The sequence below is a fragment of the Leptonychotes weddellii genome, chromosome 9 (assembly GCF_054177405.1).
Source record: "Leptonychotes weddellii isolate Sample4059 chromosome 9, ASM5417740v2, whole genome shotgun sequence".
In the NCBI taxonomy this organism is placed as follows: Eukaryota; Metazoa; Chordata; class Mammalia; order Carnivora; family Phocidae; genus Leptonychotes; species Leptonychotes weddellii.
The window spans coordinates 109391392-109405990 of record NC_138377.1 but is presented as its reverse complement, the minus strand read 5'-3'; the positions used below and the strand labels follow the sequence as shown (position 1 = coordinate 109405990).

Genomic DNA, 14599 nt, shown 5'->3' with positions numbered 1-14599 from the left:
TTACGTTCCATTTAAAAGCACGCCTCAGAAATGATGGGAATTAGAGAGGGGAGAAGTCTGCTAGCATAAGACAGACATCCCAGAAAGCAAGTGGATATCACCTGTCTTACAGTTCTGGAGAGCCCAGTCGGAACTGGGGAGGTTTGGAAATAGTGGCTTAGCTGTTCGTCTTCACAGCCTGTGAGGAGTTTCCAGGATTCCACCACAGGGCTGGAAGAGCAGTCTCCCTCTGGGTCTGTGTACCTGTCCCCGCCCAGAGACTCAGTGAACTTCTTCAGGGATTTTGCTGGCACTAGAATCTCTCCCTCTCAAGAGTCCACTTACTGTGAGACTTCCAGGTCTCAAAACAAATGTTAGCAGTTTTCAACTTTTTAAGAACTAAGTAAGATTGATATTAGGTGATTTCTGTGTGCGTGTGTGTGACACAGTTCAGTGAGAGAAGCTGTGAGATTCAAGCATGGCAGCTTTACAAATAGGCTCCACCCATCCCAGGACTTAGCTCTAGGACTGGTGATGCATAAGGTCTTGCTAGGAAGGAGCACAGATTCATCAGTCATGTTTCAAAGGCAGTCCTATTTCCACTTGCCCGCTCCTCATTACCCTGCTGGGGACCCGCACAGCTGGTGGGTTGGAGTGCTTCTTCCTGTTTTTGCTTAGAGGATTTCTTTTGCCCGGCCCTCTTCTTTTAATAGAGCATCTCAGTCTTATTCAGAGCCTGCTGATTATTCCTGGTATCCCTCCTTTATTTAGTTCATTTCTTTACTCACCACTGGCAAGTGAAGCCAGAGGGCAGAGGTGGAAGAGGAAGAAAGCTCAAGCACCTTGCTACTCACTAGCTGCACAGTTAAAATATGTGGAGGGCGGGCAGGCAGGACCTAACTACGTTACTATATTTTAATTGATGGGTGATTTTCCTAGCTTAAATGAAAGTTAGTGATACATTTTTTTTATAAATCAGATTCTCCTGAAATGGTGGATGTGTATTTTTTTGGTTGCTATTTTAAAATGACATTTGAATTCCATTTGCTGCAAATGTACTTAGTTAGATTGACCATTTCCTTTCGTTTTTCTATTGCGCTTGCTTTGCCGTCACCTAGATTTCTTGGCTCTTACGCTAGCTATGACTACTTGAAAAGGAGCGTCAAGTGGTAAGACTGGCATTAATGTGAGGCTGTTACATAAGGTGTCCCTCACTGCATCACTGGCATTATGTGCACTTTCAGATTGTAAAGTCTTCAAATGCTCTGCGTAAGAGCCTGAAAGCAACGTAACAGCATCATTTTAAAGCTAATCACAAGACTAGACTTCGTCAGTGAAATTTTCTGTGAAAGTACGTTCCAAATGTCTGTTTTGTTTGTGCACATAAAGCCAGCGCAGCTTTGGCTCTCTGCAAAGGTTTAGATGGCAGTGTTGTAATTATGGGTCTATTTTAAAGATTTCTTTTGTTTGCATTTTATGTGTTACATATTAACAATTGGCGATCTGAAAAAACAAGCATACGTGGCACAATTTGACTTAAATGAGTCTTGTAAAATCAAGCAACGTCTGCTACTCCAGCAGTTGTTAAACAAAAAAATGGATCCAGTAAATTAAGGGCAATTGCCAAGTGAGAGATGTCCAGAGTTTTTAGTGTCGCTGGAACACAACCACACCAATTTCATTTACATATTATGGCTGCTTTGGGGCAGAGTTTGAATAGTTGTGCAAAAGCCTGTATGGCCCCAGGAGCCAACAACATTTATTGTCCAGCCCTTTACAATAAAAAAATTTGCCAATCTCTGGGCTATAAAACCATTTTTTGTGGTGCTTTGAGCGTGACAGAAGTCAAGGCTTTTTTGTACCTTAGATACCAAATCAGAAATGAATCTAAGGAAGATTTGGGCCAGTAAATATTTTTCAAAATATTTGGAAGACTTTCTCAAACCTCTCAACCATGACTGGTTTTTTTTTTTTAAGCGAAACAGTTAATATTACAAGTATACCCAAAATTTCATCTGCCTTTTGGTTGCCATCTTCTGGATGTTTTACTAATATTCTTCGAGTATCTGTGCTGTCTTACATTTCTTGTGCTGATAAATGGTCGAATTTGTTTGTATATTTGGGTAGAGTTAACCATTTATATTCCTAAGAATAAATTGTGAAATTTCTAGTTTTTTGTTTTTTAAACTCAGGGATACTTAGAGGAATGAGAACTTGTTTTGTAAATGTAAATCCATTTTCATATGTTGGCCTTGTCTTCGTTTTTTCACAGGGGAAAGTCTCCTGAAGCTGATGGCATGGATAGATCATTTGGTGAGAAGCGCTATGAGCCGGTCCAGGCCACTCCCCCTCCTCCCCCATTGCCCTCCCAGTACACCCAGCCTGCTCAGCCCAGTACCAGCTCCTCTCTCGCCCTCCACACGCATGCCAAGGGGGCACATGGTGAAGGTAGGAAGTTTGAAAATTGTCATTACTGCTGTAATAGAGTAATACTTACAAAATTGAATTCTTGCAGTTTGTAAGCAAGAGGGTTTTTCATTAAAATATATATACTTGAAAAAAAAATAAAATAAAATATATATACTTGAAACCTTTAGCCTGGGAACAACGAAAACTAAGGGTTTTCGTAAGTAAAGTACATCTTCTGTTTTTATGACTATGACCATTGTATCAGATAAGCCTTTTAGCTAAATAGATTTTAATCTCCTTTACTAGCACAGCTCAAGTTCTGGAAATTAGCCAATATTTGGTGGTTTGTAAAAATCAGTTATGTTCCTTCTTCACACGTGGATATAGGAGAGCTGTAAAGTTCCATAGAACATGTGTCCCTCAGCGGCTTGCAGTTAGGTACTGTGGCAAAGTCCCAACAAGGGGACCAGCAGCTCCCGTTAATTCATCTTAACAGCTGTACCCCTGTGGTTTTGCCCGCACTCTCTCCTTCACAGGTCTCTGCGCAATAACTCTTACCCCGTACCCCCTTACCCACGCTGTCTGTCTCCCTGGGACACTGGTGCGGCTCCTCTCCCTCATTCCTGCTTGCTTCATCTTTCCCTTTCCCTCTGCCCTCAGATGTGTACAGCTCACTAGTCCGTTGTTCAGAGCACCTTGCTTTGTTCCTGCTGCCCCCTCAAACTGTCTGTGTCTCTTTGCCTTCCATCATACTCCCCAGAAGGGGGATTGCTGCCTTCACCTCCAAATGCCCCTTGTCTTATTTGGCCCTTTCAAAAAAAGGGTTGTCTGTTTTACCCTAAGAATATACCACAATTTATCCATTCTCCTGTTGCCTTTTTGCTACTACAGACATTTCTCAGCTATTTTTGTAGGAATCAAATTCTGGGCCAAGTCTTCAACCAGATGAGCTGTAGAGTCGTAGTGGTACATTGACATTACCCCATGTTAGGATTTTCTTTCCACACTCTCACGTCTGCTGATAAAGTTTTAATTCTTTCCAATTCTTAAACGCCTTTTATTTCTTTTTCTTGCCTTTTTATGCTGGCAAGGACCTCAAATAAAATGTTGAGTAGAAGTGATGAGAGCAGACATCTTTGCTTCCCCATCTTAGGGAGAAAGGATTTAATATTTCACCCTTACCATGTTACCTATTGTTTTTTTTTTGTGGCTTCTCATAGCTACCCTTTATTATGTTTTGAATATTCCCTTCTATTCCTTTCTAGTTTGCTGAAAGCATCTGGTCACATGCATTAAGATGATCATAACCTTTTTCTTCTTTGTTCTGTTAATGCAGTAAAATATGTTGCTGGGTTCACAAGGAATTTGGGTTTATTATTATTATTTATTATTTATTTTTTAAGATTTTATTCATTTATTTAATTGACAGAGAGAGACAGTGAGAGAGGGAACACAAGCAGGGTGAGGGGCAGAGGGAGAAGCAGGCCTCCTGCAGAGCAGGGAGCCCGATGCGGGGCTTGATCCCAGGACCCTGAGATCATGACCTGAGCCGAAGGCAGACGCTTAACCAACTGAGCCACCCAGGCGCCCCTATTATTACTATTTTTTAATAATGTCCTTGTCTGGTTTTGCTGTCATTGTTGTGCTAGTTTCATAAAAGAGTGCCGAGGACATGTTTCCTCTTTTCTCTTTTTTTCTGAAAGACTTTGTGTAGCGTTGATGTTATTTTTCTCCTGAATGAGTTGCTTGAGTTCAGTCGATACTACTTTATACTGCCACCAGCCATACCTGGGAATTCCTCTTCTACATCTTTGCCAACTCCTGGTGTTACCAAACTGAAGTGTTGCCAATCTAATGGGTGTGAGATGGTATTTGGGGTTTGTTTTGGGTTTGCATTTTCCTAGTAGTGAGGTTGAGTGTCTTGTACGGTAACCGAGCATTCTGGCCTTCACTTCCGTTGTTACCTCTGCAGGGCTTTGCCCATCTTCTCTTTGGTAGACTCTTCTTGTGGGTGTATAGGACTTCTTTAAAGGTCTCAGATCCTAATTCCATATAATTATACAGGTTGTAAATAGCTTCTCCCATTCTGTGGCTTTCCTTTTGACTTTAGATGAGTTTTATAGTGATTTTTTTTTTTTTTTTAACATAGCTGTATTGGCATTCTGTTTCTAATTTGTTATGGATGTTGGAGAGGGGATACTCAGACACCAGTCTCTAGAGGCCTGGACTCTTAGAAGCATGACCCTGACTCCAAGGCAGCAGGATACACTAAAGCACCACATGTGTCCATCCCCCACCTGGTCCCTCAGTGTCACAAGACAGCCACCAGGGCTCTAACCCTGACCTGGGCCGTGACTCCAGCACCGGGACAAGTTAAGATGGGAGAGACACCAGAGGGGCTGTTAAAGTTTTTTGTGAAAGTTTTAAAAATGTTTATTTGTGTTTATTTTTTCAGGTAGTTCGGTGTCGCTGGATTTTCAGAATTCTTTAGTGTCCAAACCAGACCCACCTCCGTCTCAGAATAAGCCAGCAACTTTCAGACCACCAAACCGAGAAGACACTGTTCAATCTACTTTCTATCCCCAGAAAAGTTTCCCAGATAAAGCTCCAGTTAATGGAGCTGAACAAACTCAGAAAACAGTCACTCCAGCATATAATCGATTCACACCAAAACCATACACGAGTTCTGCCCGGCCATTTGAGCGCAAGTTCGAAAGTCCTAAATTCAACCACAATCTGCTGCCAAGTGAAACGGCACAGAAACCTGACTTGTCTTCAAAAGCCCCAGCTTCTCCCCAAACCCTTGCGAAAGCACACGGTGCAGCACAGCCTCTTGAGTTTGACAGTGGGGTTGAAACTTTCTCCCTCCATGCAGATAAACCTAAATATCAAATGAACAATATCAGCACAGTGCCTAAAGCTATTCCTGTGAGGTAAGAGTTTTGCCTTTTTCTTGGTCTTGCGGTTTGTCTGATGTGAGTAGGGACTTAAAATGAACATTTTAACTTCAACTTTAAACCTAACAGTGTTGTCCAAAGTGTTGTTGCGATGAATGCTGTTACATGAAAGGTCCTACAAGAGGTACAAGATAATGTTAATAAAGTTAACGACCACGTATGGTCTGTAGGCATTGACATTATCCGCGTTTTACTAAGAACTGCGGTTGAGTGACATTGTGGTTTGCGTGGAGTCACACAGCTAGGGTGAGGGGGGCCTACATTCAGCAGCCCCTGGTCGTCTGACCTCAGAGCCCATACTCTTCACCAACCATAGCTTTCCATAACCTCTAACCTTGGGCTGGTGAGGTATGCTTGGAGAATATCTCAAAAACATAAGCATCTGTGTTCTTGTCCGCTCTTTGTTCAACAGTAATGTTAGAAATAAAAATGTAACAACCTCAAAATGGTTGTTAAAAAATCCGCTCTTTTTATAGTTTTAATGAGTAAGATGTCTGAGCAAATGAGAGAAAGCGAGCCTACCTGGATCCATATTCCACCTACTCCTTTCCCTCTTGTCCTTACGTGGTGACTGACCAGACCCATTCTGGCCACACGTAAGCTCACCTCAGCCTCAGCCTCCCAAATCCACTTATATTGTCAAGCCACCACCTGCTGAAACCGAAGCACCAGCAGGCAGAACCCAGGGCCAGGAGGACCACCTGCGGTCTGCTTCCCAAGAACAAGAATGCTCATGGAAATGTGCTGCCTTCCCCTCTTTGTGAACCTTTCCAGTAGTGGGGGATGGGAAGCCTGTTCTTCCTCACACACAGCAGCGTTGTCCCTGGTGCTCTGGTCATGCGGGAATGAAGCTGCAGCCTCCCTTCATACACTTAACTGTGTCATTCCATCTTTCTGCTCACCCTTAGGTTGTGACTCAAAGTTTTACTTCAAGAAATCTTGATAGCCTACATTTTTGAAGCAGTCATTGAAACCACATCCCCTCGGCCTTGGGTATTCTTTGTGTACTAAGTGAATATACTGTGTTTTTTTCATGGGTGCTTGAGGTGTACCCACACCAAAATACTGCTTCACGGCACTGTGGAAGCCTTTGACAGCAAGGACTGATACTCAGGGAGTACTGCTCAAAATCCTAGGGAGATGGAGAACCTAACTGGTACTTACCAGGTCTCATGTGCCATCACTTGTAACATGCACCGTTGTCTTTGTATCACTAAGAAGAAGAAAAAGTGCTGCCAGTTAAACCATGAGTGCCAGTTTTAAAACATGAATTTCATGGTGGTTAAAATGTGTTTCTTAAAACCAGTGAACTGTAGCAGTTGGGTGAGCAAGGTGATCAGACTTTGTGCATTCTGGTTGCAAAAATTAGTAATGAAAGGAAATCGATTAGTTGTCTTCAAAAGTGAAATTGATTTCTCCAGGAAGAATATGACTTATGCCTGTGAGTAAAATGTGTCACTGAACACTTACCTTCTTGATCGTATGGAGAAATAAAATGAAACCACCTGTTGAAATCATAGTGGAAACTCCTTTGTATTGTTGGGGGTTTACTCATTAGTTGTTTCTGAACTCTCAGCCCTTCAGCTGGGGAAGAAGATGAAGATGAGGATGGTCATACTGTGGTGGCCACAGCCCGAGGCGTGTTTAACAGCAATGGCGGGGTGTTAAGTTCCATCGAAACCGGCGTTAGTATAATTATCCCACAAGGAGCCATTCCTGAGGGAATTGAACAGGAAATCTATTTCAAGGTCTGCCGAGACAACAGCATCCTCCCACCTTTAGATAAGGAGAAAGGTAAGTGTGTTTATTTTTCTGTGTAGTTTTAATAACCAGAGTTGCCCTCTGTGCTCTTCAAGGCTTGTAGTGCTCAGTTGAGAGGATAATCTGGACCCCTTTTCTACTTTGCCAACCCCAGCATGTTCCTCCCATCAGGGAAGGCCCCTCAAATGAGCACTGTGGAGGGGGGTGCCCCTGGAATGGCATCATGGCTATGTAGGGGGTGGGTGATAGAGGTAAGCACGCTAGACTTCCCACACAGTGGGCTTTACTTTCAATGTGAAAGTGACAGTGATGACAGGTGACCAGGCCTTTGGGCATTCCTCCACCTGTCTGCTGGGTGGTCTTAGCTGACCTCACCAAATCTGTCTTGGAGCCATTCACCCCTTGCATCTCTGGAGATGGGTCTAGGTAACACCCACTCAGAAAGGCTTTGCTCCATGCCTGTCACCTGATTGTAGAATAGAAGCGTCTTAGGGCAGGTGCTCATCACCCTTCCCTGGCACTGGTAAGGGCTCAACAGAGTAAATAACATATCCCTATCAGATATTACCATGTGTGTTTCTGAACTTCTTAAGGAATCTAGGAAAGCTGTTATTTTTCATCATCTTTTTTAAGATTTTATTTATTTGACAGCACACACAAGCCGGGGGAGGGGCGGAGCGACAGGGAGAGGGAGAAGCAGACTCCCTGCGGAGTAGGGAGCCCGATGCGGGGCTTGATCCCGGGACCGCGGGATCATGACCTGAGCCAAAGGCAGACGCTTAACCGACTGAGCCACCCAGGTGCCCTATAAGTAACTTTATAAAACGTACATTTGGTGAATATATCTTACAAAAACCCCATGATCTAATGCAGTTGCCACCAGCTACCTGTGGCTGGCTACGTTTGTGTTTGTTTGTTTGTTTTTGTTTTTATTTTTACATCCTTGGTTAAAAATTTCATTGAAAACAAAGGATACAAAATAAAATAGTATTTCACCAAAATTTAAAAAGAAGTGATAGACATAAGCAGTTTTGAAATGCAGTCCTACTGGGCTAACATTATCCTTTGTTGTGACAATAAGGAAATTACAGATTATTTTAAAAATCATAAAAATGACTATAACATTACTAAGATGGGGCAAAGTATCTGTTAAATGCATATTCTCAGAATTGCATTCCCAGATTAATTTTTCTGCAAGAAGTTTTCAAGTAATTTTTTTTTCCAGTTTTTCACTTTTTTTTAAAAGATTTTATTTAAATTCAAGTTAGTTAACATATAGTGTGGTATTAGTTTCAGGAGTAGAATTTACTGACTCATCACTTACATATAACACCCAGTGCTCATTGCAACCCAAGTGCCCCCCTTAACGCCCATCACCCATCTAGCCTTCCTCCCCTCCGTCTCAACCCTCAGTTTGTTCTATAATTAGAATCTCTTACTGTTTGCCTCCCTCTCTGTTTTTATCTTATTTTATTTTTCCTTCCCTTCCCCTGTGTTCATCTGTTTTGTTTCTTAAATTACCTGTGGCTATTTTGAGTTGAAATGTGTGGAAGTGTAAAAATACACACTGAATACAGAGATTTACTGTCTTGATTACATGTTGAAATAATAATGTTTTGGATATACTGGGTTACATAAATATTAAAGTTTATTCACCTGTTTTTTATTTCAAAGTGGCTACTAGAAAATTCTAAATTACACCTGTGTCTTCTATTTTTCTTGGTCACTGCGCCTGTAGAGAATTAACTGCATTTGGTTTTAAAGCACATCATTAGAAGGGGGCATGAGGAGAACTGTGGTCTAGAAGGAAGGTGGCCATCTAACCTCTCACCCCTACCCCCTCCCTGACTGTAGGTGAGACACTGCTGAGCCCCTTAGTGATGTGTGGGCCCCATGGCCTCAAGTTCCTGAAGCCTGTGGAGCTGCGCTTACCACACTGTGCGTCCATGACTCCTGACGGTTGGTCTTTTGCTCTAAAATCATCCGACTCCTCGTCGGGTATGCTGTCTTCACTCTGTCCTTTGGGGGCTTTGGGTACTGTCATTGATTAATCCCTGGGCTGTTGGAGCTACCCATGCTGTTTGTGAGCACATCTTTACCTCTGTTCCTGTGGCCTTGTGTAGGCGTCACCACTGTTTTAAAATTTCCTTGTGGTGCATGCATAGATGAATGTGGAAAGGTACAGAAGTTTCTGCCTTTTAAACCCATTGATGATTTGACCAAAGGTTGACTGTTTTTGATGTTCAAGAAAATTATTTGTTCTGTCAAAATTATTAAGATGCAGTGGGAGAACTATTACTGCCCTACATATACAGGCATTTTCATCTTCTTATTAAAATGATTTGATTCCTTTATACAGTAATTTCTATTTTTCGTTACCATTCTTTAATTTCTCAACCTACAAAGTATATACACCAGAAACTTGAAAGACAAAAAGTACCTTCCACTGTGATCAATACTTGGCCGTGGTTTCTCAGTGTAAAATTCTAAATATCTTCTATTATACACACTACTTTTAAATGGCTTTTTGCTCTTAAGATCATAGCTTCAAAGCTTCCATTGCATTTTCACATTTCTCGCTTCCTTGGGTGACTACATCAGTTACCAGTGAAACATTCTGTATTTTTGGTATAGATCACGTTAATTGAACCTCATACAGAAAAATAAGAATTTAAAGTTTTGTTTCTGAATTTTTAATAAACCAGGTGAGCATTATACAGTTTTAATATGAAATAGAGCTTTAGGGTATAAAGATTACAGGAACATACTCTATTACTACCCAAGATTAAAAATTATATATAAATATGTATTTCCTAATATCTACAAGTATACCATTTTCTGGAGAAAGCTAATAAATTAATTCTAACACACTAGATAGTGGAGCTATTTCCTCAGGGACTCCACTAGTGGAGAAGCATTTTATTAGCGTAGTTTGAATTAATATTAATGAAGCTGCATTTTAAACATATATTCTGAAAGTCAGGCTGTAGCATGAGCTCTGATTGTTTTCTAAACCAAATTAGGATGAGAAACTTTAAAATAACTGTTGTAGTTACTTGTTTTATAGTGATTTTTCCCCCAGATACTATATGAAGCATAAATGATTTCTCTATTTGTCATTCCATATTTTATGCCACAGAACATGAGTTATTTTGTTAGATTCAAACAACTTTTTCCTTTGTTAAGTTTGAGTACATTCACCTAGAGCAGAAATGTACTTCTGTATAATTCTGTAAGGCTTTAGAATGCTTTGTTACTATAAATTTCTGTTCAGAAAGTCAAAGGTAGATTTTGATGACAACTGACTTAATCCTAACAAAAGTTAGTATATTGGAAAGAAACTTGAGCCTAAAGTTAAGATTTTTAATTTACTTCTAAAGAGTTGTAGCTCTACTTCATTGCCTAAACAAGCTGTTATCTGCAGTACAGCATAAGCCCATATATATTTGTGAAGTGATTTAGCTTCTGTTTAATCACTCTGTTTTAAAACTGCTGAGCCCATCGTAACTCAGAGACCATTTAGATGATGTACAGCTCACCGTAGGCAGGGTCTCTCAACCTTAGCACTGTTGACATTATGGCCAGATGATAATGCTTTGTTGTAGGAACTGTCCTGTGCATTGTGGGATGTTGAGCAGCATCCCTGGCCTCTACTCACTAGATATGAGAGTTGTGACAGGCAAAAACGTCCCCAGACATTGTCCCACGGGGGTACAGAAGGAAGGCAAAAGTCAGCAGCTTTGAACATCACTTATCTTGGATGCCATAGAGACAGTCGTCCCAGCCTTCTTCACACTTGGTGTCCACTACCTGGGGCTTCTTAGCTCTAGCTGCAGATCTCAAATCACCAAGAACTTGTTAAATTCAGATACCCAAGCCCCGATTCAGTCGGTGAGTTTTCAGAACTACATGAGTGAGCAGTCGGTGAGTTTTCAGAACTACGTGAGTGATTTTATTGTACAGCTAAGATCAGGTCTGAGAAGCTCTTGGTCCAGACTTAAACTGATTTTTTTTTTTTTTTTGTAAAGGGGAAGGAAGAGTCTTTAGGAACCAGATTCTGCAGAACTTTCAGGCATTCATATGTTGGTGTGTAATTGAGTATGAGAAATATGTTCTCCTGCTCCGTTCAAATGGGTGACCATATCATTTTTGTCCCAACACTCAAAAGTGCTGTTAATAATTATGTGGACCCGGGCACTGGAACTACCTCAGGCATATATGGTCGGTCGCCCCAGCTTCTATTTATTGTTTGAAAAGGCATGAACTTGAAAACACAATAAAAGAGAAATCTGAAACAGCTTTGAATCCTTAGATTCCAGTGGGTCCTCATTGAAATACAGCACCTAGAGTTTTGATACAAGTGCATATGCTGAAGAAATAGGAGAGAATTGTATCTGAGTATATGTCCTCATGTTACCCCGTGATTGCAAAGCATCACGGCTAGGGGTTTCACCAACTGCAAATGACAGGCACTTCTTTTTCTCTCCTAGGTGATCCTAAAACCTGGCAAAACAAGTGTCTTCCTGGAGATCCAAATTACCTTGTGGGAGCAAACTGTGTTTCTGTCCTGATTGACCACTTTTAATTCTTAAAATACAGGAACTTGATTGAATAATGTGAAACTGGGTTAAACTTACTAAATCTAAATGGAAGCACTCTATTAAGTATTACACTTTTCTTAGAATTGATACTGCAGTTTGTTAGTATTGAGCATTTTGTTTGAACAGATGAAGATTAGTGAGCATGCCCCTGCACCGTGGTCCAAAAACATGCTGCAGACTGCGTGTTTTGTGATGGAAAAACTAGCGGCATTGGCTGGAGGGTCAGAGATGGTTTGCTTTGTAATGATTTTTGTACTTTTTTATGGTCACTGCTTACTTCACATATTGATTTCCGTTAAAATACCAGCCAGTAAGTGGGGTGCATTTGAGTTCTATTCTTTCCAAAGTACACTGTTTGAAACTTTATTATGGCCCTGGCCTGGCAGACACATTTTATTTTATTATGCATGAGGTAATATGCACACATTTAAAAAATGTACCTGGGCCATATAAACCAGTGTAGTGGATTTAACAGAAATGTACAGCAAGGGGAATTTATAGCTTTTTTGGGGGTTGGGGGGTAGGGAGTCAAGTGAAGACAATTACTTACTGTATATGAAAACACATTTTTTTAGGGAAGGACACCAAAGCATGTGAGACTGGTTCTGTGGCCTCTTTGGATCTATAAATTGACCATATCACCACAGACATACTAACCAGCAGGAATGCCTTACCCTCATGTTTTTAATTCTTAGATCATTCTCTCCGTGTATTACTAAGTTTTTATGGCTTTTGTGTGCATCTAGATACCGTATCATGAAAAAGATTGAGTAAATTGTGGATTTGGTGGTTTCAGAAATGTATAATCACCCAGAAGAAAATAATGGTGTGATTTGGGGATTTTTTTTTTCCCTCCTCTGAGGGGCAGTGGTGGTTTTCTGTTCTTTTGGCTATGCATTTGAAAATTTTGACGTTTTAAGGATGCTTGTACATAATGCGTGCATACCATTTCTGTTCTTGGTTTGTAAATTAACTTTTATAAACTTTACCTTTTTTATACATAAACAAAACCGAGTTTCTTAAGGCTACCTTTGTATTTCTCTCCTGTACCTCTTGAGCCTTGAACTTTGACCTCTGCAGCAATAAAGCAGCATTTCTATGACACATACAAGGTCATTTTTTTTAAGAAAAAGAATGCACAGAGTTGTTACATTTTTAAGTGCTGCATTTAAAAGATACAGTTACTCAGAATTCTCTAGTTTGATTAAATTCTTGCAAAGTACCCTGACTGTAATTTGTGATACCATGCTGTGCCCGAAAGTGTATTTTTTTACTAATAGACAATTTATTATGGCACATCAGCACGATTTCTGTTTAGATAATATACCACTACATTCTGTTAATCAATCATTAGGTGTGACTGAATTTCTTTTGCAGTTATTAAAAAATCTCAAATTTCTAAATCTGCAGAATAAAACTTTTTAAAATAAAGTGCTGGTTTGGTCTGTTTGCCCACTATTTGCAGTTTTGTGCAGCTTTATAATCCTGTTTAAAAGCCCGCACACTGGCGCTCTTCACCTAGTCACCTGTCGCCTCGGGCCGGTGGGGCGGCCGCAGAGTGATCGCTGAGCAGCGCCGGTCACGGAAACCTTGAGAGACTGGGCAAGAGGGGGAGGCCGGCTGTAGAATTCTCGGTGGTGGTCCCACAGCGTCTGTAAATACACATATATTTAGGTGTGCATTTGTGTTCCTTAGGACCAATTTGTATATAGTTTTGTATCCTGTTTTTTTCCAAAAACAACATGAGCATTTTCTTGTGTTACTACATTTGGGGGTAGAAAATGATTTTTAATGACTATACATATTCCATCGTGATTGCCATATTTATTTAACCAACCACCACCATAGTGACATTTAAGTTGTTGCTAGAAAGCTAGCATCTATGTAGATTTAGTCTGTTTGCTTCATCTATTTTGTCATGGTTAAAATGTGTGTACAGTAAAAGTATCCATCTTATATATAAGTGTATATCTATCATATATATAGTGTATAGTTCTCCAGATTTTGACATATAGTTTTATAACCATTACTATTACTACATCAGTTTCATCATCCCCCAGAAGTCCATTGTACCCCTCCCCCATTCCTCCAGCCCTGAGCAGACAGTGATCTCTTTTCTATCCCTGTAGTTTCTTCTTCTTGAGGATCCCCTGTGAGTGGGATCCCTCAGTACGCAGCCTTGAGTGTGCCGCCTTTCACTCAGCAGAAAGCATTCGAGATTCATTTACAAGGTTGCAAGTATTAGTTCTTTCTTACTGCGGAGCAGTGTCCCACCTGCCCCACCGTGCGTGCACGCCTCGGTCTGTTTATTCAGCCCCAGGTGCACTTGGGGCTGGTTTCCAGGTTTGGAGATGATGAATAAAATACCTACAAATGCTACAAACATTTGCATATAGGTTCTTGTGTTAACATAAATTCTTTCAGTTGACTGAAGCCCCTAAGAGTGGGATCACTGGCTCATATTGAAGTATAGGTTGAACTTTCTAAGAAACTGCCACCCCGCCTGCCGGGGTGCAACCCTGTGTGCATCCCGCAGCCGAGTCGGAGCGGCTGGCAGCCCCAGGCCCTCACCGGCAGTCGCCGTTCTCATAGTTCTATTTCCGCTGTTCTAATGAGCTATCTCCTTGTCGGTTTGATTTGCGTCTCCCTGATGACTCGTGAGGTTGAGCATCATTTCATTTATCTGCCATGCATTCGTTGGTGAGGCATCTGTTCAGATCTTTTCTCATTTTTTTTTTAAGATTTTATTTATTTGACAGACACACAGCGATAGAGGGAACACAAGCAGGGGGAGCAGGAGAGGGAGAAGCAGGCTCCCCGCGGAGCAGGGAGCCCGATGCGGGGCTCGATCCCAGGACCCTGGGACCATGACCCGAGCCGAAGGCTTAACGA

General features: G+C 41.2%; 1 protein-coding gene across 7 annotated transcripts in view; it reads left to right on the top strand.

The window, feature by feature from the left end:
* Nucleotides 1–13138, top strand: part of TJP1 (tight junction protein 1) — a 231952-nt gene extending 218814 nt beyond the window's left edge. For 3 of the 7 annotated variants that reach the window (XM_081831541.1, XM_081831537.1, XM_006730003.3), the window contains 5 exons: nucleotides 2252–2427; nucleotides 4844–5321; nucleotides 6922–7139; nucleotides 8961–9104; nucleotides 11597–13138. In XM_081831541.1, coding sequence (XP_081687667.1) covers nucleotides 2252–2427; nucleotides 4844–5321; nucleotides 6922–7139; nucleotides 8961–9104; nucleotides 11597–11691 — 1111 coding nt within the window. In that variant the 3' untranslated portion in view covers nucleotides 11692–13138. The remainder of the gene's footprint in view (nucleotides 1–2251; nucleotides 2428–4843; nucleotides 5322–6921; nucleotides 7140–8960; nucleotides 9105–11596) is intronic. The other 4 variants (XM_081831542.1, XM_081831539.1, XM_081831540.1 and 1 more) reach the window with 3 other exon arrangements.
* Nucleotides 13139–14599: the final 1461 nt, after the last annotated feature.